General features: G+C 45.1%; 2 protein-coding genes across 2 annotated transcripts; one reads left to right on the top strand and one right to left on the bottom strand.

The window, feature by feature from the left end:
* Positions 1–701: 701 nt before the first annotated feature.
* Positions 702–4,344, top strand: LOC124704550 (bZIP transcription factor RISBZ2-like). Its single transcript, XM_047236820.1, has 7 exons — positions 702–1,088; positions 1,822–1,915; positions 2,352–2,547; positions 3,343–3,418; positions 3,508–3,633; positions 3,806–4,146; positions 4,179–4,344. The coding sequence occupies exons 1-7, from the start codon at positions 735–737 to the stop codon at positions 4,201–4,203; spliced, it is 1,212 nt and encodes a 403-aa protein (XP_047092776.1). The 5' UTR covers positions 702–734; the 3' UTR covers positions 4,204–4,344.
* Positions 4,345–4,503: 159 nt separating this feature from the next.
* Positions 4,504–10,173, bottom strand: LOC124704549 (guanylate-binding protein 4-like). The gene is made up of 17 exons (XM_047236819.1): positions 10,067–10,173; positions 9,038–9,140; positions 8,871–8,940; positions 8,737–8,775; positions 8,523–8,640; positions 8,377–8,434; positions 8,189–8,253; positions 8,095–8,101; positions 7,947–8,007; positions 7,730–7,789; positions 7,601–7,620; positions 7,451–7,516; positions 7,164–7,331; positions 6,827–7,084; positions 6,278–6,490; positions 5,212–5,483; positions 4,504–5,120 (listed from the first exon to the last, which is right to left on the bottom strand). Exons 1-17 carry the CDS (start codon positions 10,171–10,173, stop codon positions 4,979–4,981), a joined length of 1,827 nt encoding a protein of 608 aa, XP_047092775.1. The 3' UTR covers positions 4,504–4,978.
* Positions 10,174–26,440: the final 16,267 nt, after the last annotated feature.

Genomic DNA, 26,440 nt, shown 5'->3' with positions numbered 1-26,440 from the left:
ATGCTCATACCAGATAGCTTGTCCTCTAATTAAGCTGCCCCGGTGGTCACGAACAACCAACCCGGTGCCCCCAGACATTGTGGTATCAAAGAAACTAGCATCTGTATTGATTTTAATAACCCCTTCCTCGGATGCCTTCCAACATTCTTTTTTCTTTGGAATTCTCTTCACCTTCTCTTTCCCAACCTGAGACAAATCGATAGTGGTCTGCATCACCCAACGAACTGAATCAGTCACTGACCTGCCGCCCTCTCCATGTTTCCGAGCATTCCTCTCCTTCCAGGAAGCCCAACAGCCACACAACACAAGGCTGGTATGTTCCTCCGACAATCCACAGCCATCAATAAGGTCCATAGCCCATGAACTTGGGTGCAATATCGGAATTTTAATGCCAGCCATGCTTCTAGTTCGGAAAGAAAATCAAGACGAAACCCGCGTTGCCGTAATTCCGCCGCGTGCGCCGGCTCGGAACCGTGGACTCGTCATCGCTGCCGGCTGGCTCAAAGCCTGACTCACCATTTTCTACCTTCCACCAATCCCATTCTCTTCTCTCTCTCTCTCTCTTCTTCCTGCCACTTCCCTTCTCCTCTCCGCCCTCCTCCAGCCGAAACATTCCCGATCACCAACCCCTCGGATCCTCCGACCGCCGCGCCAAATCCCCAACCCACCGGGACCCTCCCCTCCCGGCGTCCGGATCGGCGCGGCAGCCGGCGGATTCCCCTCGCTCGCATCGCATGGAGCGCGTCTTCTCCGTCGAGGAGATCCCCGACCCGTACTGGGCCCAGCCGTCGCCGCGGGGCCCGGCCGGCGCGCATCCCGGCGGAGAGGGCGCCATGAACCGCTGCCCCTCCGAGTGGTACTTCCAGAAGTTCCTCGAGGAGGCCGTGCTCGACAGCCCCGCCGGGGACAACAACCCTAGCCCGATGACGGGCACCAGCGGGGCCGCGATTGGAGGGGACCCCGCGGAGGTCAAGCAGCAGCCCGCCGTGCCGGCGGCCGCGACCAGCGCGGTGGTGGACCCGGTCGAGTACAACGCCATGCTCAAGCAGAAGCTCGAGAAGGACCTCGCCGCCGTCGCCATGTGGAGGGTACGACCCTTAGCTCTTAGGGCCCGGCTGCTGTCCCCCACCTCAGTGGATTGCATTGCTACCCTACCGCTTGCTTGCTTGGAATGCTTGAGCATTTTAGATCGGTCATGGGCGATTAGCTCAGAATGGGCTCTTGTGGGGGGTATGGCGTCTGTGATCTATCTGCACAGCGCGCGCTTCTCTGCATTGCCTGCTCAGTTTTAGGGATCTGTAGACTGTGCAATGCAACGGCCCTTCATTGAACGACGACGGTGCGGTGAGATGGTAGGGTAATCGGTGTGGATGCATGCTTACAAAATCTGCCATCCATGGGGCACCCGAAAATGTGTACGTATAGATCACAGATTGCCTTGTGAATTTGTTGAGTCTCTGAATAGCTGCAACTATTTGGGGCCTCAATGCTGCCACAGTTCGATGAATCTGTGAGTAAGTGTTTGGGTGTTCAACGCAAACACGCAGTCGTATAGCATAGCTGTGTGTGCTTTAGTTGCGTGATGCCAACTTAAGTTGTCGCCCCTCGTCTGTGTGTTTCCACTTTTAAAACCAATGAAATTAGCTTATTAGTAATTTGATGATTCTTGTCCCTATTTCTTGTTGCCTTTATCACATTGCAATTCCGCTTTTTATTTTAAAATAATAACTTCACCTGCATTTTTCTTTTCCACTTTTTGTCTAATGTATTAATGTAATTGTATTCAATTGTAATACTAGCTCATGTTGATTTCATCCGCAGGCCTCTGCTGCAATGCCTCCAGAACGTTTTGCGGCTAGTACCTCGTTGCCAAATGCAGATGTTCCACATATAGGAGCTATTAATCCCATACCAGGTACTTATCTTCTGCTCACATCTTCGAACTAGTTCGGAAACTTTGTTAAGAACAACAACTGCGAATTCAATATTTGCTTGATGATGCTTAGATCTTTGATATATTACACTTTTTCCCCTGACTCTCATAAACATCGGAATATTCTCTTGAGAATTGAGATACAACATTTTTTCTTGGAATCTTATTAAACACATCTATTTATTGCGTCTCCTGCTAGCGAGTGTATGATTGAGGGAACAGTTTATATCATGTTTTTAGTGCTCAAAAGAAATCATCCTGTTTTTTTTTTGTCGAGCGCACTTCACAATTTAATTACTTGTTGTGTGGTGAAAATATTGGTTCCTTGGAATCATGCTATGTTGTGTGGTGAAACATACACCAAGAGTATATGCTATGATTCCTGACATGACATGTCTGGCTTTTGGGCACATATCAGGTAATGTGGTTCCAGTTCAAAACAAGCTAGTTGGTGGTGCAAGTGGGGGGTCGGGTCCACATTTGGTACAAAATGTTGATGCTCCTGTAAAGCAAGCCGCAAGCTCTTCATCGCGGGAGCAGTCGGATGATGATGATATGGAAGAAGATGAGATTACTGGGAATGCGACCCCTACTGATCAAAGACTACGGAGGAGGTAATCCTTTTTACCACATCATCATTGAGAACGGGCCGTCGGTCCGTTGGTTAGCTCTGCGGGAGCGCAAGCTGCCGGCCAGCGTTTGAGTACTGGTACTCCCGCTGTGCACTCACGGAGTTTCTTCTATAAAAAAAAGCCAACAGGTGCAAGTGCCTGGGTTGGTCTCATTTTTGTTTTGAGTATGTACATCATTAATTTGTTTCATCATGCATGAACACCTTCTCCCCACAAGCTAGCCATTAGATTTTTTTCCCAGCAATTAGCTCCATCAGTTTCCTACAGTATCATCATGTTTTTAACTTATTACTACAGCAGAGTAATCTTTGGCCATATGTCATTGCTTATGTGCTTACCATATTCGTTGAACATAACCTATCTGGTACTGATGTTCTCGAGTAGAATTGGTCTTTCGAAATGGCCTGCTTACAACCTGACTAAAAATGATATCACAGTCAGATACACAGCAGACAAGGTGCATAGGAGCTACCTATGAACAGCGTGTGCACCATAACCTCACTGTGTGGAAATGATGTCAGAGTTAGATATATATGTATGATCGTGCAAGTTATATTGTATTTATATGGATCTTGTGCACACCCTCATGTGCCTCTTCACTCTTTACCAACATCAAAATATTGAAGTATATATCATGGCATCCTGGTTTGTTGTAATAGTATTTTACGTATCCTTAATAGTAACTCCTGATGTTCTGCTGGTGCCTGGGGTCTTTGTTGTGATGTTATTGAGTCTCCACTTTTTTGATATTATGCTAGCTTTCTTGACTGGTTCCAGGAAGCAATCCAATCGGGAATCGGCCAGGCGTTCGAGAAGCAGAAAGGCAGCTCACTTGAATGAGCTAGAAGCACAGGTCTGATAATTTGCATTGTTGTTTCTGGGCTGATAGAGGGTTCTGAAATATTTGGCTAATGAGTTTTTGTTGTGGATGGCTTATTACAGGTATCACAGTTAAGAGTTGAAAACTCCTCACTGATAAGACGACTTGCTGATGTTAATCAGAAGTACAATGGTGCTGCTGTTGACAATAGGGTATTGAAGGCAGATGTGGAAACTTTAAGAGCAAAGGTAACCCTATATTATATGCTTTTGAACTATACATCAGTTCAAGGTTGGCCATTTAGGCTTTGTTTCAAATGACATGTCCACCTCAAACCGCAAAATACACCAGTCTCTGTGTTCTGAGCATGGTTATTAATCTTGTCAACCTGACCATGGTGATGCATTAAAAAATTCGCAGGTGAAGATGGCAGAGGACTCGGTGAAGCGGGTGACAGGCATGAGCGCTTTGTTCCCTGCCGCCTCTGACATGTCATCCCTCAGCATGCCCTTCACCGGCTCGCCGTCTGAGGCCACCTCTGATGCTGCCGTCCCAGATGACCTAAACAATTACTTCGCAACAAACAGTGAAGTTGGAGGTCACAACGGATACATGCCTGAGATGGCTTCCTCGACACAGGAGGACGACAATTTCATCAATGGGGCCCTGGCTACCGGCAAGATGGGCAGGCCTGACTCGCTGCATCGGGTGGCAAGTCTGGAACACCTCCAGAAGAGGATGTGTGGCGGTCCAGCCTCATCTGGATCGACCTCTTAGGAGCAGACTTCTCCATTGGGTCAGAAAGCCCCAAGAAATGATTATTGGGCAGACATATCTTGGTGGACATTGATAGTCCTGTGTTATATTTGTTTATTGGCTGTTACCTCTAGCGTCCTTGTCTCTTATGTTCTGAAAACACAGCAGATTTAGTAAATTTGGATTGCTGGTTTCATTCACCATATTTCACAGCTCCAGTTGATGCACATTCGGTGTCTTTTCAATAAGCAGTTAAAAGTCTAGCAGACTAAGGTGCAGGGTGGCCTTAGTTGTAATGATCCACTTGTACCACCTCAAACTTAGAAAAATGACAGTATACGATTAACGATACACTTTGGAGAAATGCCCAAAACCAAGAAATTACATTGCTCAAAACGGCTGAAACATTGAAGGTCCATTACAATATGTTCAGTGATATGCCAACTCGAGTCTAGTGGACTAAGGTGCAAGGTTGGCTGGAGTGCTTATCCTCAAAACAATTCATGTATGAACTTTGTTCACAAGTGAACAATAATCAATGAATGAGGTGTACCTCGTAAGAACATCCTACCTACAAAAGTGCATAAATATATTCATGTATCCATGTGTTACAACAAACGCTTGTGGAACACACAACAAACGCTTGTGACGCACCCGACGCCAGAATTCCCATCTCTTCATCAGGCAAAACGAATTTGAGACAGGCTCAGGGGTCATGGCAACCGTCAGCAAAAGAAAGCCCATCCAACATCATGGATGAAAAGATTCAAACTATCCTCCTGTTCTATCTTTTTTGGTGATATTCTGTACCTCCCTTACAGAAATAATGACGAGTGATCAGTCTGATCTTGCACGAGTGGAGTTCTTGTGAGAATTCTTGTATAGTGGGAGCAAAGAGCGACTGCCCCGTTTCCTTCTACCGAAGCAACGCCAGTAAAAAAGCCAAAACAATAGCAATAAGGCAATTGGGATTGCCCATCTGCCCAAACAAAAGGTAGCATGTCAGAAAAGAAAGCAGACTGGCGAGGTAGCATACACTATTACATAGTTACATGAAGATGAAAGACTACCTGTCCAAATCGAGAATAGGGCTGTACACAATGGTTTCCCAAGAAGAAACAATGATGTGCCAGGCTGGATTATAGTACAGCGATTCTGCTGACCAGAACATTCTTGTGTATGTTTCCAGGAAGATGAACATCACCCAAGCAGCAATTTCAAGTAGAAGGAATTTGATGACAAAGCGGCCAAGCACGACCATGACCAGAGAGAAGGTCACCAACCAATTGAAGAGCTTGTTATTGTACTCCTTGATGAAAAGAGCACGAGACTTGAGGAGCATCTGGATCAGTATTAAATTGGAGTTTAGTTAGATAAATATCATAACAAGTTTCAAACGACGGAAGCAGCCTACAGATTGATAAGGAATGGCTGTACAGAATAATTTGCATATACAGGAAGGGCTCACTGCTCCCAAATTTTGAAGCATGGCATGTTAAAACTATAATTCAACATGTATGAGCGTTTATATGACAGATGAAAAAGCTGAAGCATGCGTCATTTTGGGACGTTTCTCATGTCTTATTGTTTTTTTTCTCGAACACATGCCAAAGCATGCGTCATAATATATTAGAGGAAAACCGTCGAGAAGACGGGAGCAAACAGGGTGTAGCAGAGCTACAAGAAAAAGGGGAAAAAACAAAGGAAAAACAAAACTATACAGGACTAACTTTGTTAGCCACCCTCTCCCTCTCTCATTGTTTATGCATCTAGTTCATTAGTTTGCATGATTCTTTGGCCATTGAAGGAACCATTAGGTGCTATAAGGTTGCAAAGATTAGCCTTCCACAAGGGGAAATGCTGACAATATAGAAATGCCTGAGTCTCTAGCACCGTAGCAAGTTGAGATGAAATATGATACTCACAATGAATGTGTGGCAGAAAAGAAATCTGTTTTTCTGTGCACATTTGAGCTAGTACAAATAATGAACAAATATGCAATAGTGCTGTTGCCTCCATTATTGAGCAAATGCAAAAAATGGATAGCATGTTAATCGAAATTCCCTCTCCTATCATTATATAAGCTAGCTAAGTTTTTGACTTCTCATGAAAGTATGTGCTGAATAAGAGACAGACCTTTGACATTCTAAGTTCATATCTTTCTTTCGAAGGCCCCACACATTCCGTTACAAATGTCCGATTGCAGTGAAAAAAGCCTGCATTGAACTTAGCCATGGAAGGAAGTTTCAAGACTTGAAGGTGATCCATTTTATCTTCACATTCTGAGAAACGTGCTTCACAAAGTTTTGAGGATTGATACTCATTGGCTAGAAGGAAGTTTCTGTACACCTACAAGGTACACCCTGTAAGTATGTAAATATATTATCTTGAGTGACAGTTTAGTACAAGGGATGTAAGAAATGGTACAGGAACTGATGAAAAACCTTCATACAAAATGCCTAGTAAAGGTTCAACTAAACCACTGGGTTTCACATTACAACATGTTCAAATTCAAATTGAGACTTTATCACGTGAAGATCCATGACCATATTCATAATATGTTCATACCAGAAAGTCCATATCAAGGTGCTTTGGTCTAAAATGTATCAAAACAAGTATACTATTCAGAACTACGTGCATTTAAATATTCGTTACACAAGAACAGCATGAGTACCACTAACGAACCTTTGTAATCTCTTCGTCAAGCTTGACGAATGACTGACCAGCATGATGCTTACCAAAGTGCTGCTTATTAAAGAGCATTCTGGCTTGATCATTCGCCACCTCATGAATTTTCTGCAGTTTGTCTACTGGTACAGGTAGACCTAAGCCATCCATTTTTTCCTTATATACATTCAAACAGCGTTCTAGAATGGCCTTGTTGAATATTTCAACAAGAGACCCCGTTGATGGAATCTCTCCTTTGTTCAAAGCCTCGAGTATCTGAAGCATAAAAAGAGGAATTACTCTGAAACCTAATTGGTGAGATTTATATCAATATCAGCATTAACTAGTAATTTACCTGCTCCAGAAAGGAGACAAATTCCTTTCCATTTAGAGTTTTCCCCTGTACAAATTTAGGTTTTATGATGGATCCAACAACCTGCTTCAATTCCTCTCGTCTTTTCACATATAACGGGTCAAGCTCTTTGTCATCCATTTCGCATAATTTTGTTCTTTGTAAATGAGGCTACAAATAACAATGTCGGCGAGGTGTTAAAAGTAGGGTATCGAAAGCTACCTTTCAGAAACAGTTGCTAAAATCAGTGGAAGGAAGGGTGTGCAACAAGGAACTTAGCATGAATGCACCTGCGGTAAGCTAAAAGCAGTGCTGTTGTTGCCCATAATTGCTAACGAATCTCTGATTTGATTGACCTAGAAACACATCAGAAAAAACGCTGTATCATAGTCTGAATCTCTTTTTTTGTAAGAACGTGCATACCTCATAAATAACCGTACCTCATCAATATATTTGTCCCCTGAAGAAATAGATACGAAAAACACATATGAGTTGAACTGTGCGCATGAACTTTCTTTTGTAAAATATCATTAAGCTAATAAATAGTTGGCAAGGCTGCTTGAACTAACCACTATCATTAGGCACCCGCTGGAGGGCTTCATTGACCATTTGCTGAACTGATTTTCCTTCTGCTCAAAAATTGAAAGTACACTCAGAGAACATTTGCATGGTTTATTAAATGCAGTGCAGACCAATAGCCAAAAGTCATATACTAGTTAGGTTCAGCCACTAGCATGAATGTTATAAATAATGCTAACAGTAACAACTATTTGAGAAGTAACTTACGCAAGAAATCCCTCTGGATAAGCCAAAGAAGCTTTGCTGGCTCAAAAGCAATATCTCCCCCCTGACGCAATTTAGAAATAAGCAGCTCTGTTAATAGTTACACATATTCCTAGTATGCTGGCATCAAATTATGAAAATTGAGTATTACCTTCACTCTGCTCACCACAAGCAGCAAACAACGTTTTGAGGGGAACTGTCAGTGTTAGAAAAGATTATAAATTGCAAATAAGAGATAAACAAACCTTCCATAGAATTCCTCGGCGATATCAACAGCAAATGAGAGCCTCGATATATCAGCCTCACGCACCTGCAATGTTCAAAACCACAATAAATAAAATTAACACGAGAGAGAGAGAGAGAGAGAGAGAGAGAGAGAGAGAGAGAGAGAGAGAGAGAGAGAGAGAGAGAGAGAGAGAGAGAGAGAGATCACCGTCTCAGGAAGGTTATAGATGAGGACAGAACTTAAGACTGTCGCCAAAGCAAATATCCTGCCCAAAGAAAAAAAACAAAATAGTGACTAACGGTACTAGAAGAGTGAACACGAAAAAGGCACACAGCTCACATCTAAGCACAAACCTATCGTCATATACATTGGATTTCCCAACACTCTCAAATCCTTCAGTGTCAAGATAAAGGACAGATACTTTGGTGCCATCAACATCCATCTCAACAGGTGTACCCCAAATCCAAATACCTGCAACAGAAGAACATGATTGTCATAACTTATAAGCTTCGATGAGCAGATTGATAATACCGCTAAAAGAGACAGATCTGGACAAAAAAACACCACCTTTAGTTTTAGTATCCCGCATATGACCAACTCCAAAACCTGCATGGTTAAGTTCATCATTTTTTCATTAGTCCTGGTATGAATTTCATACAATCAACGGCTTATAATACTAAGAGGAGCGAAGCAGTATCTACCTTTATCACATGATAAGGAGAGAAGTTGGTTGAGGAGAAAAGACTTTCCAGATCTATATGGACCAATGACCTGTGTTGGTCAAATAAAAGGCAGGTACTAAGATGGTGCTTTGGTGTCATTTAAAGCATAAAAAATTGGCAAAGAGTGACAGCTCTTCCAAACTTACACCAACAACAGCTATAGGATTTTCAATCCTTCGAATGGCCTCTAGACCTTGTTGTGACAGACGGAGTTTAGTGTGGCCATAATCCGGCTCCACGATTGGATACCTGTATAGGCATACACGGTTAATAGTAAATTGGTAGCCAACTCAACGAAATTCTACTCTTTGAGGAGCATATAAATGAGGGCAGAATGTTCACAGGCATAACGACAAGTGAAGTTGTCTACGTCAGGGTTGTATTTACTAAGAAGCACTCATTTCAGTGATCTCACTGAACCCTACAATGTGGCTTCTCACTCAATATCACACACATCGTGGGTGTCCAGCGTGTCATCATTTATGAAGAATCGCCATTCGCGTAAAAGCAAAAAAGGATGACCTTCTTGCCAATCCAGCATTATTCAACAGAGATTGACAATCTACTGGATCCCAGGACATAACGCGTCAACTTGCCAAAATTAATACAGCAGAAAGTAAACGACAGAAGCAGCAACATTCATCAATCGACTCTAAATCAAGTACAATTTCAGCAAACGAGCCACCGCCCAACCGAAGCTCAAATTTCGACGCTGCTCCAAACTAGCAACAGCTGCGACGATCAACGAGTATTCACTACTAAAATGACAAAACATCCATAGAAAAGCGTGTCCACGTAGAAGTCACAATGTACCAACCACCCATTATTCCTCCACTGGTCACCTAACTCTCTGTATCTAATAAGACTAACCTCCCTTGAATGGATGGATGACATGACAAATACATGACGAAAACAGGTGTGGTTGAAAAATGGAAAGGCAGCTAGAATTAGCATGGTATGAGAATCAACTGAGCACTTGATAGTAGAATTCTTATTATGTGAGGACAGTATGATAGCACCCAGACAATGCACGGCTCCACCAATCAACGCGCGCGGACGCAGGCGCACAGAAGAGTGGTCATAATGCGTAGTTCGAGACCCCTGAACAGCTCAGGCGCCACAATCGACACCAGCATAGCAGAGGTGGGGAGGCAGAGCAAGGACCGGGGACTCACGCGCGCTCCAGCTCGTCGGGATCGGAGTCTCCCGCGGCGGCGGCGGCGGCGGCGGCGAGACAGATCAGCGCCACCGCGCAGATCCCCGGGGTCCATCGCCGCCCCATCGATGCCCTGCCTCTCTGCCGGCACAGCGCGGCAGTTCCGCCCCAGATCTCCACCGCGCGCGCAAGCGTCACTGACCAATGCGGAGGAGCGGCAATGGCCGGCGGGGCGGGGCACCACCCGGACACCGGACGGCGCCGCGCGGGAACGGGGATCCGGAAATCGGCAGGTGGGAGCTAGCTAGCGAACGCACGGGATCTGATCCCGGGGCTAGGTGGAAGATTGGCGTAGGGGTTGCTTCGGCGAGAAGGAATCCGGGGAGGTGGAGACGACGACGACGAGGTCGCTGGCTGAATCGGGGCGGGGGGGGGGGAGGGGGAAGATTTTGGGGGAGAGGGAGAGGGGTGACGCAACGCACTCGGACCACGCTCGCTTCCGTAGTTAAGCGGGCATTTGATTTCCGCCCGTTTATATCCTGCGAGTTAATGTCGTTAATCCTGTTATTTAACGCGCGTGACCCCACCTGTCAGCGGGACTGGGTTCTCGCCAGCTTCGGGGATGTGGGGATCGAGCCAGCCACGACTCCGACCGACCGAGCTCGCGGCGACGGAGACAGGAGAGCGCACGGCGAGCCGGCGGGCCCACGCGGCAGTGGCTGGAAGTACTCACTAGAGATTCAGAGTTGCGCCCGCACCCCATTTTTGTTCTGACATTTCCAAGTTTCCAAAAAATGCAAACTAAAATTCTAGACATACATTCTATTGTATCTTGTTCATCTGTGAAATTTCATCCAAAAATATGTCCAAATGTGGCCTACACAAAAAGAACAAATAATATGTAAATAGTACGTGACACTATTTACGTACGTCTTCTCTTTTTTACACAGGTCACATTTTGACATATTTTTGGATGAAACTTCACAGATGCCCAAGACACAACCCAATGTATGTCTACAATTTTAGTTTGCATTTTTTGGAAACTTATAAGTGTCACAACAAAAAATGGGGTGCGGACGCAACTAGTTGCAAATGAGAGTTTCCCATTCAGACATCACCCTTTCTTTTTTTTTATGAATAAAATCCTTGCATTAAGAGAAACATCGAACAACACATTAATAAAAAATAAAAATTACAATAAAATCTTTGAGATGCCCTTCGACTTTAACCTGTAGAATGTGTTGACTGCGTGCCGCCGTTGCCGCTCCTCCCTGAGTTGGCCTAACATTGTTGATTGTGAACGGGTCAAAAACACAACATCCGTCCCGGAAATGAAGAACAAGGATTAACCGCCGATGAATCTCCATGGAGATCAGCATATACCCCAGCTAGAAGTCATCGAGAACCACACCACTCCTACAAGCTTCTTGATGCCGCCGCCGGGAAGGGGCTGAAGCCGGGGAGAATCTATTGGAGAAGATGATGCCACCGCCACCTGAGCGTCGCCACACCAAAACTTAACCTTAAAACCGAAAAAACGGAGTGCTCCCGCCGACGGAGACCGAGATCCACCCCTCCTCCATGTCCCGAAGGCTACAAAATTGGGGCAGATCGACGGGCGCCGACAGGAGGCGGCCGGGAACCCAAGTCGCTTCTTGATCGCCTGCGTGGAGACGTACCAGTTCGGTACTTCTCCGGAAGTCATGCTCTAAACGATACTACTTCTCAAAATTCAAATTTACAGGTGTTTAAAAAATGAACAAAAAATATGTGAGTGCTCACAATATGCGTGTTTACAAATCCTGAATATTCTCACAACTAAATTTGAAATACACCCTGACAAAAAAATATCTAACATATTTTTTAGACAAAAGTAGAAATCACTATTTACATATCAATTTTTTTTGTTTCTCTCTATGTATTTCGAATATGATTATGAAAGCTCTAGAAATTCTAAAGACACATCTTCTACACACCACAATATTTTCCTATTTTTTTAGACACTCGTGAATTTGAATTTTGCAGAGCGGAATCATGGTATCATTTCAAGTGTGGGATCATTTTGCATCTTAGGCCTTAGGGCATCTCCAACCGCGCGACCCAAACGGACGCGCTGGGCCGTCCGTTTTGGGCCGTTTGGGTCGCCGCCCGGACACGCGGACAGCGGCCCGCGTCCGCGTGTCCGTTTGGGTCGCGCGCTGCGCCCAACGCGCGGACGCATCGCAAATTGGAGAAACACGAAAACAAATTTAAAAGGGCAAATTTAAACGATATTTGATTAAACATATGCCCTATTTTGGGCAAATTTAGTACATAGCCCTATTTTGGGCAAATAAAACTAACAAAAGAAGCCCCTATATGGGCTTTTAAATTTAAACTAAAATATAAACAGAAAATAAAAAACCCTCTAGGGTTTGGTCGGCGGCGCGGTGGCCGCCGGTGCGCCGTCTAGCCCCTGTGGGCGTCGTCGGCGACGTCGTCGAGGTCCCCGGGCGGCGAGGCACCGTTGTGGCTCGACCGCGCCGGGGACTCCGGCCGAGGAGACCACGGGGCCTCCTCCCACGGCGAGTGGGGGTCCGCAGCCACCCGCGCCGCCCGGAGGCGCCGCCGCCTCTCCGCCGGCCGGCGCCGCTCGGCCTCCCCGGCGCCGACTCCTCCGGCGGCGGCACCTCTCCTCCTGGCGGCGCTCGCCGGCTCGGCGGCGCGGCGCCCGGCCTCCTCCCGCCGCGCCGTCTCCTCCTCCTCCTCCCGTCGCGCCCGGAGGGCCCGGGCGTAGAGCTCCCGGCCCTCCGCGTCCTCCACCTCCCGCCGCGCCGCCTCCTCCATTTCGGAGGTGCGAATGGCCGCATGGAGTTGCGGCCATTTCGCCTCCTCCTCCGCCGCCGAGACGATGAGGGCGGCGCGGAGGTCCGGGTCCTCCTCCGAGGACTCGGGCTTGGGCTCGAGCGGCGGCGGCGGCGGTTGCGGCAATGCCGCGCGCGGCGGGCGGCCTCTCCGATGTGGAGGCCGCCTCGGTTTCCGCACGATGGTCGCAGCCGCCGGCGGCCGACGCCGATCGCCGCCGGCCTCGTCGTCGTTCGCTCCGGGAGCGAACCGTCGCTTCGGGGCCATGGCGGCGGTTTTTGCTCGGGAGTGGAGCTGGGACCGGAGTGGAGGGCCGGATCCCCTCCAATCCCCATTTAATAGACTCCCCGGTCACCGACAGGTGGGCCCAAGGGAGACGAGGCGACCGAGCACGCGGACGCGAGCGGACGGCGCGTGCCATCCGCGGCCACGCAAACCTAGCCCGCATTTGGGCCGGGTTTGCGTCGTTCCGGACGCCGCGGCCGTCCGCTTTTGCGGTGCGTCCCCGCGTTGGGCCGGGTTTTTGTCCGGCTGGACCCATCCGGACGCGCGGGCGCGGGATGGGTCGCCCCGTTGGAGATGCCCTTAGTTAACGAAAAGAGCTATATAGGAAATAAATTAAGTACACTAGAGGGACTAGAAATGGTATAGAGTTAAGGGAAGATAACGAAGAAGAGAAATCATAGACACAAATGAAAGATCAGTTCAACCTCATCCAACTGTCACGGCTCTAAATTACAAAGACCAGCTAGAGATCAATGAGTAAACCAATTTACAGTCATGCGGTAGATCAAGCTATAACCAAATTAGAGGTACGTAAATTATATGGTAGGTTAGGGTGTTGGAGTCAAACACTTGTAACCATGAGTCACACCCGTAATCATGGAGTTGTTCGAGTGGCTACGATGAATCCTAGTGCAATTAATAACCTGATTCATCTACCAGGTTATATCGTGTAAAGATTGCAATACATGAGAGGAATCGTACAAAATTTAATGAAGTTCGTTGGCTGGCGGTAGCAGAATTAAGTTCAGACCTGTACCGACGGGTTCAAATCATGGACCGATTTTGTTTAGGAACGAGCCATTAACGCAAAGAAAGCACGCACTGCTGTTGTAGGACCGGCATTACAGAATGCTGAGAGTACTGAAACAGGTGACGGTTGCACTACTATCAGTTTAGATGCAGCCCTGTTAGCTCCATCGAAGAACAGGAGCGGGGGGAGGCCGACCCATAGCCGAGATAAACCACCGTATGAGACAACTTCCAAGAGGACTCGTTTCTGCACAATCTGTAGAGAGCCAGGGCACAAAAGCACGACGTGTCCTTTGAGGCCACCGAGTGCTCAGAAACCGCGGAAAGAAGCTAGATGTTCGAACTGCGGCCTTGCAGGACACCGGAAGAACACTTGTGTCCAAAATAATTTGATTAATTAGGGACCGCATTGGTTCATGGGAGTTTGTTCTACATGATCATTTGTGGATCAAATCGGATGCATTTCCATGTGTCATTAGGAGATTGCTATTTTAAGCTTTGTAGAGTAACCAGAAGTTTTATTAAATCTGTTGTGATGTAGTGTGATGTAAACAAATGTAATTAGCCGTGAGATGACTTGTAAAAACATGTGTAATGTGTTACATTTGTTTCTTAGATGCCTAACATTGTAGGGTACTTTATAGAAGCTAATGTACTGTTTGGTTATTTCTTAACACAATCCGATGAAGATTGGAATTGTATATGACTTCAACTCTTCTTTTTCGGAAATGCTGAACTGAATGGAAGTACTGCACATGGTTGTGCTAGGTGAACCAAATAGCAATAAATCGAGTGTCAGGTTATTTTAAAATTTTCAAATCATCTCTTCATCGAGATAGCAAGGCAACAGAGGCACTAGCCCTGAGGTGAGGTGGGGATGAAGGTAGAGGAGCCAGCCAGTGAAGTGGAACAGGAGCAATCTCTAGCAAGAAGAGGAAGATCTTTTGAATCCCTGAAGTAATTTCTCTGATCAGTGGCTGCCATCCTGTACCAGCTGGGTCCATCCATTTAACGCACCCGTTGGTAGTTGCCACAGTATCAGTTTCCGTTTCCCTTGTGGTATGTTCAGGCTAGTTTGCATACTGATGGGGTGGTTGGCTGGGCCAGTGTTTGTATTTTGCCAGTCCATTACCAGAAATATACAACATGGAGATACGAAAAAGGGTCAGAGAACTGGTGGCTCGATGCGGTAGCGATAAAGGGAGCAATCCAGCTCGGGCGGACTCTGGAGTTATCGGTCGCGAGATAGATAAATTAGACTAGACAATATTGTACACTAGACATAAGACCACGAGGGAAAGATCGAACGCCCATGGCAGGTGGCTGGACCGGCCGTGGTGGCGGTGGTATGATGTGTACGTTGGCCTCAACGAGTTTGTTGTCGAGTGCTATGTTGATTATTAAGCAGAGTGGAGTGCGGTAAACGTGCCTTTTTTTTTCCAAAACATAGTACAATCAAAGACGTCCACCCATATGAAACCTCAGCCACGTCACTGTCGACGAAAACATCTACTCCCACTAAAGAATATTCTACCTTTATGACGCACAAAAGTGTTAAATTTAAGATTTGAACTCTGATGAATTGGAGGTGTCATTGCCCTTCTAACCATCTAAGCACATGTTGGTTCTCAATCCGGTAAACATGCCTCAAAAAGTAGATTGTTAAACCTTGCTAACAAACTGTAGTGTCGTCAACTATAACTCTAAGCACAACAAATAGTAACAAATGGTACCAAGCGTGATAGGTTATTGATCCAGAGGATGGGTGTGGAATTGATCGAAGGCTAAAGCTGATCGGTTGTGAGAAGTTTTATCTGCTGATGTCGTCGATGATGTCGATGAGATAGTTGAAGCTACGGAAACAGTAGTCGGTTGTAGGCGGCGGTGCCGACCGGCAAATCCTATACACCGACCAGGTCGGTGTGTACGGCATGCCGCACACCCCTGGTTGGGTATAGGGCCCGGCCCATTTCGGCCTTTTCCCATCTTTTTTCCGTTTTCTGTTTATTCTTTCTCTTTTCTTTTTTGTTTCTTTTTCCTGTTTTTTGTCTCATTTTTTCCTTTTTCTTTTTTCTCAAATTCATAAAACGGGCAATTTTAAAAAATGTTAAATTTTGAAAACTGTTCAAACTTTAAAATTGTTCAAACTAAAAAATGTTCAAACTAAAAAATGTTCAAATCTAAAAATGTTCAAAGTGAAAAAAAATTTCGTATTTGAAAAATGTTCATATCAAAATATGTTCAAATTTAAAATATGTTGATGTTCGAAAAATGTTTAAATTTTAAAGAAAATTAAAATTTAAAAAATGTTCAATCTCAAAAAATATTCAAATTTGAAAAATGTTTAAATTCTGAAAATTGTTTTTTAATTTTTTAATTTTTGAAAAAATATTTTTCAAAAAAAGTCATAAAAATTAAACCTTTCGGATTTTAAAATAAACGGATTCAAAAATATTTCCGCTTTTTAAATAACGAAAATATATAAACAGAAAAGAAAAGAAGAATAAGAAAAACAAAAAAGAACTTACCTGATGGGCCGCGGCCCACTACAAAACGGCCGGGTCGGGGGGTGTGCGGCACCCCATCCGCACCGACCCGGTCGGTGTATAGCACCTCCCGTGCCGACCGGAAAAGACTCGCTAGCGCGCGCGCGCCGCGGAGTCTTCGTTTCGCTGAAGGGCGCGTCTTCGTGGGCCGGCTCATATGTGGAGCGTAAGTGGTAAAAAGCCGAGCAAACAAAGGAAGACGGGGAATCGAGCCCAGGCGGATAATTTGGTACAGCAGCCACTACCGCTGGGCTATTACGGAGTTATGTTTAGTACATCGCACTGGTGTTATTTATTTGAAGCAAGATGTAAAAACCTCCAGGAAAACATACATGTGGTGGGGGTAGTTACTAACGTTTAGATGTTTCTTTGTTCAGCATTGACTCTTTCTCGTGAGCTGAGCATCTCTTTCCCGTTTGTATTTATCTTTTGATAGGACTTTTTTCCTTTCATATATGCTTTTTTCTAGTATCCTTCTTTTTTCATACATTCCTTTTCACACGTATGGCTTTCTTATTTCTTATTTCTTGCATTCTTTTATTTTTCCATTACATATTTTCATATTTATTTTTATTATATCTAATTTTTTAGTAGGATTTTTATTAGGTTTACTTTTTTTTCTTTCCTGTTGTTCGGGTCGTTATTTTTCTGTATCTACACTTTTATTTCGTTTCGTTTAGGATGTTGTTCCCCACTGCCTAGGCTCTTCTTTCTCACCGTTTACGTTGTTGTTCCCGAAAGTCTGCGTTGTTGTTCCCCACCATCTACGCTGTTTGTTTTCCACTGTATAGGATGTTGTTCCGGTCCATCCAGATCGCTGTTCCCCTCCGTTAAGGTTATAGTTCCCCTCTATTTAGGCAGTTGTTCCCCTTCATCTATTCTATTTTTTTCCATATATGCTTCTTTCTCACATTTGTTGTTCCCCTATGTTTAGGTTGTTGTTCCCTACCGTTTAGGTTGTTGTTCCTCACAGTCTAAGCCGTAGTTCCCCACTGTCTAGGTTGTTGTTCCCCTCTGTCATGTTGTTCCCCTCAGTCTAGGCTCTTGTTTCCTCACTATTTACGTTGTTGTTCCCCTCTATCTAGGTTGTTGTTTCCACCGTCTAGGTTATTGTTCTCCTCGATCCAGGTTGTTGTTCCCCTTCGTCCAACTTGTTGTTCCTCGTTGTTCAGGATGTTGTTCCGCTCCATTTAGGTTATTGTTCCTCGCCGTCTAGGTTGTTGTTCCCCTTCGTCCAACTTGTTGTTCCTCGTTGTTCAGGACGTTGTTCCGCTCCATTTAGGTTATTGTTCCTCGCCGTCTAGGTTGTTGTTCCCCTTCGTCCAACTTGTTGTTCCTCGTTGTTCAGGATGTTGTTCCGCTCCATTTAGGTTATTGTTCCTCGCCGTCTAGGTTGTTGTTCCCCTTCGTCCAACTTGTTGTTCCTCGTTGTTCAGGACGTTGTTCCGCTCCATTTAGGTTATTGTTCCTCGCCGTCTAGGTTGTTGTTCCCCTTCGTCCAACTTGTTGTTCCTCGTTGTTCAGGATGTTGTTCCGCTCCATTTAGGTTATTGTTCCTCGTCGTCTAGGTTGTTGTTTCCCTTCATCCAACTTGTTGTTCCTCGTTGTTCAGGATGTTGTTCCGCTCCATTTAGGTTATTGTTCCTCGTCGTCTAGGTTGTTGTTCCCCTTCGTCCAACTTGTTGTTCCTCGTTGTTCAGGACGTTGTTCCGCTCCATTTAGGTTATTGTTCCTCGCCGTCTAGGTTGTTGTTCCCCTTCGTCCAACTTGTTGTTCCTCGTTGTTCAGGATGTTGTTCCGCTCCATTTAGGTTATTGTTCCTCGTCGTCTAGGTTGTTGTTCCCCTTCATCCAACTTGTTGTTCCTCGTTGTTCAGGATGTTGTTCCACTCCATTTAGGTTATTGTTCCTCGCCGTCTAGGTTGTTGTTCCCCTCTGTCCCGGCTATTGTTCACCATCGTCTAGCCAAGTGCTCCCCTTTGTCCTGTTGTTCCTCTCCATCTAAGCTCTTGTTCGATGTTGTCTACGTTGTTGTTCCCCACCGTCTAGGCCCATGTTCCCATCCGCCCAGCCTGTTGTTCCCCGCCGTCCAGGTTGTTGTTCCACTCCGTTCAGGCAGTTGTTCCCTTCATCTATGCTATTGTTTCCCTCCGTGTAGGCTATTGTTCTCTGGGTAGACGGGATGTGTTACTCGAACGCAATACTCTTGTTCTTGACTAGAGGATAAGTGTTTCTCGGACGTAATATTCTTGTTCCTCATAATCTATGGGGTTGTGCCTGACATACCCCCAACTTGTTCCTCCTTATAAAAGGTAGACGAGATGTGTTCCCGACTAGAGGAGATGTGTTCCTAAGACGCAATATTATTGTTCCCTGGGTAGACGAGATGTGTTCTTCGGACCCAATATTATTGTTTCCCAGGTAGACGAGATGTGTTCCTTGAACGTAATATTATTGTTCCCGAGTAGAAAAGATTTGTTCCATGGAAGCAAATATATTTTGTTCCCGACTAGAGGAGATGTGTTCCCTCGAGCAATATTTTTGTTCCCTACCAAAAAAGATGTGTTCCACAAAAACAATATTCTTGTTCCCTGAAGTAGATGATATTTTATTTCTCATACGCAATATTTTTATCCTCTGAGTAGACTAGATTTTTTTTATTTTCAGACAAAATATGTTTGTTCCATGAGATTCTTGTGTTGAACAATATTTAATCGAGACTTGTGGTTTCATTTTTTTCTGTTTTATGTCGGTCCTACTCGGTTTTGTATTTTTTCCATTTCATTCAGATGAGCCTAGCTAGCTATCCACGTTAGTTAGCAAGTATTTCCGTGTCTCGGCAAAGTGTACATGCGTTTATCTCTATCAGATATGAACGAGCAAGCTGCAGCTGGAGTGACTTAATTAGCGGCAGTGTGATGAGGAAGTATTAACTTGCTTAGCCAGCACGGCCGGCCGGGTCAGTATGTACGCGTTGCCCGTTCGCTAGCTTATTTTTAGGAAAACGATTCTTTTCCTCCGGAGGCTGGGAGCGACGGAGCCTCCGGGTGGAGCGTCGTGCGATCTGTTGACGCGTCCATCTCTATCGTACCCACGCGTCTACGGAGGGCCCCACCTAAACCTTACCTATTCACCCCCGTCGTTCTCAGCCACTCGTTCCTCTGGTCCCGTCCCCCAATTTCTCTTCTTCCTCCTCGACTACACAACGGCAGCCATGGTCAACCTCCTGCTGCCATGCCCAGCCTCCCGCGCGCCCACCATGGCTAACCTCCGCGCGAGGATTAAGGCGATGGCGGAGACCGAAGCCTTAGTTCCCCGGCGCTCGCCGTCGCCGGAGATGGAGACCGCGGCGGAGGCCCGTAAGCTCAGCTTCCTCGGCGCCCCGCTGTCGCCGGAGATGGAGGCCGCGGCGGAGGCCCGTAACACCGGCTCCCTCGGCGCCCGCCGTTGTCCGGGAAGGAGGCCATGGGTGCCGCGACCGCCTATGGCGGTGTCTGCGAGGCAAGGCCAACGTCGGTGCTTTTGCCTCCGGCGGATTTTCAGCACTGCCCTTTTTTAGTCCCACATCGGAAGCTGACAGGGAATTCCACCAGCTTATATACCGGTCTCTCCTGAACTCCTGTACGAGAAATCCTAACGAACGATGGAATCCAAGAAGTAGCTTGCCGGCCGTACGCTGACCCGAACCACGGAACCAGCGCAACCCAAAACCGAACCATACACGAAAGAAACGATCGGGGGAATATTATGGGCCGGCCGCCGATCGAAAGCCCATCGTGATGATCCTGTGCGAAAGGAGAGATAGGAGGCGCGCGGGCGCCAGGGAGGAGGACCCGTGCCGACCACCACCGGCCAGGACGCATGGATCATCCGTTCGATCGAGCGTCGGCCAGGCGGTCCAGCAACAGCAGCACCGTGCGCGCTAGTAGGCCGAATCGCTAGCAGGCGGGCGTCTGGGCCGTAGAGTGAAGGCCCAGGCGGGGCTGAGCTGGCTCGGTACGCTGGGACAAGGCCCACTACTAGCAGTACATGGGCTAGCAGCAGCTAGGACGCCTACGATGCCCAGCGACACGCTTATGCAAGCCCGAGTTGCTGCGGGCGAGCTGGAGCGTGCTGTGTCTGTGTGAGATATGTTGAAGAGAAAAATAGGAGGCCAGTATACGTTCTGATATGCAGCTCATCAAAAGTTCTTGTTGGACTGTTGAAACAGAGACAATTTTTTGATGAAGCTCAAGGAGTTTACTAAGGAACAAGCCAAGAACATAAGCGAAGACACCATCATAATTCATTTAGGACGGCAACGCGTGTGCATAAGGTTTGATGAGCCTGTAATGCGACATGCATGAATTATGTATTTTTAATGCGCCGAGTGATAGACGATAGTGTTGAGCCGATACGATGTAAGGTGAAGTATTATTGCAGTCAAACAAGTTCGACTAGGTCAGTCAAACGCATAAGGCAAGTAGTCTGTAGAGTCTGGCGGATCGACAGAAGGTCGGTCAGACAAAAGAGGATGGTGAGATCAACGACAACAACCTAAGAGCGTGATGGTGTTTGAATTATGTAGCGTAGAAACATGTGGGCATGGATTTGTGTGCTTCAGCATGTGATGGCGCAGGGTGGACTCATGTTGGTGCGCCCTCGAGAGCTTGAAGTTGATTGGCGTGAGTTAGCTTATCTACATGGAATCATTTTAAGGTGGAGGTGGTTTCTGATGAAAGACTACAGTTAGCTAATGAAGACGCTACAACGTAAGCTGGCAGAGAGTCAAGCCTTAATTCCAGCGGAGAAGGAAGCGATATGTTGTCCGTATTAAAGCTCAGCGCTTCGGGGATACTTGAACTTATTGATTGGGATATGAAAAGTGGAGTTCTGAAGTGGGAAGGGGCAGAGAAAGGATACAGACTCAAGGGGAACCTGTGTAGCTAATTTTCCCGTAAGGAGCGGACAAGCTAATCTCCCTGCATCAGACCACATAATCCATTTCGAATCTATGCAGCATATCAAAGGGGGGACTTGGCCACTGCTAGTTCCCTAGCTCCGCCACTAACAGTGGGGATGAAGTGGTGTGGGTTCACGACCCAGGATATGTATCCGGGACTGCATATGAACACAGCTCTGTGCCACCTTGAGAGGCGGGGGTCCTAGAGGAGACCCCGTGAAGACCGCCGGAGCAGACCTAACATGCCATTGTGCACCATTCCGATGCATGACTTGGAATGCTACCTCGTAGATGTTTGAGACATGCGTGCGTGGTCGACGGTCGACGACATGTGATACATTTCAAATGTACCTACTTTTTCAAGCACTTTGCTCAATGATTTGCTCCGGAATCTCACCATACTTGCATGAAAACTGCTAAATATGATGTTGCTCTTAGCAAAGTCTTTTTTTTGTCAAGGCGCGCCACCCAGCTCTGTTTGGCCCTCGGTCGCCGTCTCGCCTCCCCCCTTCGTGTGGTGCCTTATACACCCTAAAAACCTACCCCTGGAAGGATAGGATGTTTCGTGAAACAAAGCGCTGCCGAGACCACGATCTTCGTTTCGGGGTCAGATTGATCCTGCTCTCCACCCCGGAGAGAGGGATTTCGAGGGTTTCTTCATCATCACTGCCACCGACATCATCACCAACCATCATGGGCTCATTCTCCATCACCATGAGTGAGTAGTTCTCTATAGGCTTAAGAGGTGGATGTGTTTTGGATGAGATTGGTCATGCAATCCTCCACATGTATCGAGATTTGATGTGTTTTTCTTGAAGATATTCATGTATAAGTGTTGGTACACCATTGCTATGATTAATGCTTGTTACTAGGGCCCGAGTGACATGATTTGAGTACTAAACCTATATTGCTTTATCATATATATGAGGTTGGTATTTATCTGCAAGGTGTATTACTTGTTATTATGTTGACCATGTGAATCCCTAAGGTGACAGATAGGGAAAAATAAAAGGAATATGTGATAGTTTGAGGATTATGTGTTTTCATGAATCTTAATGCTTTGTTCCGGTCTGTTCGAAAGGGTAGACCTTAATTGCTTTTAGTTCCAAATTGGTCCTGGTAAAATGGGCAAGCAAGACAAAAGATGTTATGCAAATTCTACGCATAACTATATTTGGATCACACACCTACACACAACTGAATTAGAGATGAATACTATCTTCGTTGGATTATATTATATGATCAATATCATCCATACATTACCCCATTGTTGCCTCATGCTTACGCTTTTAGCCATTGAAAGTTACATACTACTATTTCCGGTGAAAACTAGAAATTTGCTACTTTTATTTATTGTTTGCTTTTACCACTTTGAATCAACTGCTATAAAATCACCACTTGCTTTGTGAGTTTATTGATATACATGTGGTTGAGAGTGACGTCTAAATTGCTAAAATCTTATTGGTAGTCTTGTGTTCCCCTTGAGTCGAACTATAAATTTGGGTAATACTTCCCATTGAAGATTTCAAAGATCCGTATACTTGTGGGCATCAGCATGGCGTACGAGCCCAGAGAAGCACCCGTACGTCGGGAGGCCTAAAGAGGCCGACGATGACACATGCAGCAGGGCGGGGCATAGTAGGGCACGAGTGCTCGGCGACACCGCATGAGGAACGACGCGCTTTGGTGGCCTTGTCCGTGGCCGAAACGGGCCGATGGGATAGGATTTCATGCCGGTAGCAGTGATGCTTTGAGGAGAGGGCCGCGACCAGGGTGGCGAGGGATGCACAACAATCGAGGAGAGGAACGTCAGGCGCCTGGGGCGGTGGCCACATCAGAGAGGAGGCACATGAGGTTGCTCGATGACGAGGGGGTAGATGCAGACGCTCATGCACTGCGTCGCTTGGGAATTGATCGCGTTTGGCAAAGGGAGGTGGCGGTGCAAGAGGAAAAAGTCCTGGGGATGGTGAATCGGTGGTTGGTGGCTTTGGGGTTTCTGCGGTGATAGTGGGTGGCCTAGGTAGACAAGTAATTAAGGTGGTGGCGGGCGGAAATTCACTTTTGATCTTAGGAGCATTGCTTCAGTCACCGGAGAAAATATTATAAAATGTTAAAAAAAGTTCCGAACTACAATTTCGCGAGTACATCTCGATATTCTACACGTGGGCACGCCAAATTTCGAGGAAACCCGATATTTTTTGTGTCCTGCGTAAAAAAGATAAGAAAATGTCTCAAGAAGGGTTCCTTTTAACACCGATTTTTGTCTTTTTACACACGACAGAAAAAATATTTTTCGTGAAACAACTTTACGAGCACATAGGACATGGAGATGCACAAGAGTCATTATTTGTCTGAATTTCTTGACATTTTAAATATGTTTAAAACTCACTTCAAAAATCTGAGTGCAAAAATGCCTCATCGGGTGGCGGGCTGGCCCAAAAGGCCATGGGCTCGATCTATCTCTCTCATTCCAAACAATTATTTATTATTTATCTTTAAAAGCTTATTCTAACTATATGTTCAAAAAATAGTGCTAGAAAAAATGGTTTTAGTTTGAAATAAAAAAGGAGGACGATTAGCAATAAAGTAGGGTTGTAGGGAAAATAGTTTAGGATAAAAATGCACAAAGACAAGATGACACCAAAACAAAAAAAAATAGACAAAATCTACTATTGTATTTTTCTAAGATGTTACAACACGTAACCCCTCAGAGAAACCGCACCCCAAGATCGGCACTGGTCTTCAGAGATTTGGTTACACTAAGTGTGAAGGTTGAGCAATATTGGTGAGTAACAGGTTCATGTTGGTGAATGTATATCACGATTAAAAGATGAACAATAGTTGACCATGGAGAATTTGTTATTAGACAACCGTAAATTTGACTTGAGATGATCAAGAGAAATGAAGAAGTTCCTTCATGTCTTTGGACACACAATCACTGATAGCGAGAATGATGAGTTTCAGGTAATTTATATATGTAATACCTAATGTGGCAGTTGTTCACTTTCACATAGATCAAGTATAAGGCTACCAGGTTGACGATATAGTGGTCTTGTCTGATTTGTCGGATATGGTAACTTTATGATCAATATGGGCTGCGATTGAACGCATACCACGGGAAGTTGAGAACACAAAACGAGAGGTTGGCAGAAATTATTTTTGTGTGCAAGCATTGACTGTGATGAAGTAAGAAAGGAACAATAGTTGCATGTCGAGTCATAGGAAGTCAAGAAATTAGTATCAGAGCTCATGACTAATCGTTTAAGTCCAACGTATACTCACGTTCATGCATGTCGGCTTCAGAATGGACATATGGTGAAGGACACATTGGCAAGGTGAAGTTTGTTGAGATATGTATTAAATATGTGTACGACTTATGCTACAGTTAGACTTAATATTGCGTAGTATATTAACGTGTTCGAGTCGAACACTTGTAAACACACCTCTAATATATAAAGCCACTACCGAATGACTAAAATAGATTAGACAAAAAGTTATAGACTAGGCATAAGATCAGTAGAGGACAGTTCGGCACCTACTGAAGATGTGGTCAGCAGCATCTATTGGCCTGATGGAAACATGTTGTACGGAGTACTATGTTTTTGTGGGAGAGTCACCCGTATGCATGCGTCAGAAGTAGGCGACATTAGTGAACCTCCTTAACAAATTTCAAATTTTGATGTCGTTTGCTGTGAATACTTGTGATCTATACTCACATTCGTATATGAATCGAACGCCATCGAGACAGGTAGACGTAGAACCGTCACATTCATGTTGGCATGAGCTGGAAGCTGATGCATTCGTACAAAATTAAGACCAGCAAAGGACGTACGTTTAGAATTAATGCTGGCATGGAAGGTGGAGGGTGGCCCTTCCACACTAAACACCCACATATATAGGTGCATTGCAGCTCGATATAATGACATGATCTTGGAATGGGAGATGTAGTTCGAGGCAATTCCTCAGCCTAACCATTTAGACTAGCCCCAATGGGAGTATCATAAGTAGTATCATACATGCCATATTGGCAAAAATCTGATGTGTCACATCAATTAATGAGGTAAGAGATGAGAGTAGTATCATAATATGATACGGTATCATGACACATAAACCTAGAAAACTTCATGACAAATACATCATGTACACACATTTGCATTGAGATTCTACAAAACATTAAATATAACATAAGTATGATACCATATTATGATACTATGCATTGTAGAGGTAGTATCACAAACTAGTATCATGTACATGATACTAGTGTATGATATTGCCCATTATGACTAGTCTTAGCCTATACGATCAATTCCTATAATGCTAACTAGCGTGGGCTGCACCATATGGTTGTCACTTCAAATGTCCACTTGCACCTACTAGTACAATTTAGATGGGCGGACCTGGTAATTTCCCCACTTATGTTTTAGGCTGGTGCCAATGTGTAATAACCCAGAACATAGGAACAACGAAGGGTAGATTTAGAAATGGGATGTGCATTTCATTGCAAAACGGGGGAAATTTTCGCGCCTTATTGCAACTAAACCTAAGAGGGATCGAGGTTCTCTCTCATTTTGCATCTAGGGTTAGGCAATGTGAGTTAGGGAAATTTCGACATGATCTCTTTTGTAACTTGTTACTTTGGGGAATGTTTGCATTTGACAAGTGTAAATACATTAAACTATAAACATTGAACAATATAAATGGAATTCATAATTTAAACAACTTTGAATTTCAAAGTAAATCATAAATACAATATGTAATTCAGAATTTAAACATTACATAAATCCAAAAGCTCATAAACAAAAACTTGAGCTTTATTGATCATCAACACATAATACATAGTCTTTACAATATTCTTGATACAAGAATTGATAAATAATAAACGGAAATGAAAATGAAGATTACAATTTGCTCCTATAACTAAAACCTAAACTAAATGCTTGAAGAACATATTCTGGTCATATTCAACTTCAAAACTCTGCAAAACAAATCACAAACACTGGCCAGAATATAAGTGTTAGCTCAAGATT

This window comes from Lolium rigidum, chromosome 3 (assembly GCF_022539505.1).
Source record: "Lolium rigidum isolate FL_2022 chromosome 3, APGP_CSIRO_Lrig_0.1, whole genome shotgun sequence".
Classification (NCBI taxonomy): Eukaryota; Viridiplantae; Streptophyta; class Magnoliopsida; order Poales; family Poaceae; genus Lolium; species Lolium rigidum.
The sequence above is the reverse complement of the archived record's forward strand: the minus strand, read 5'-3'. Positions and strand labels throughout refer to the sequence as shown.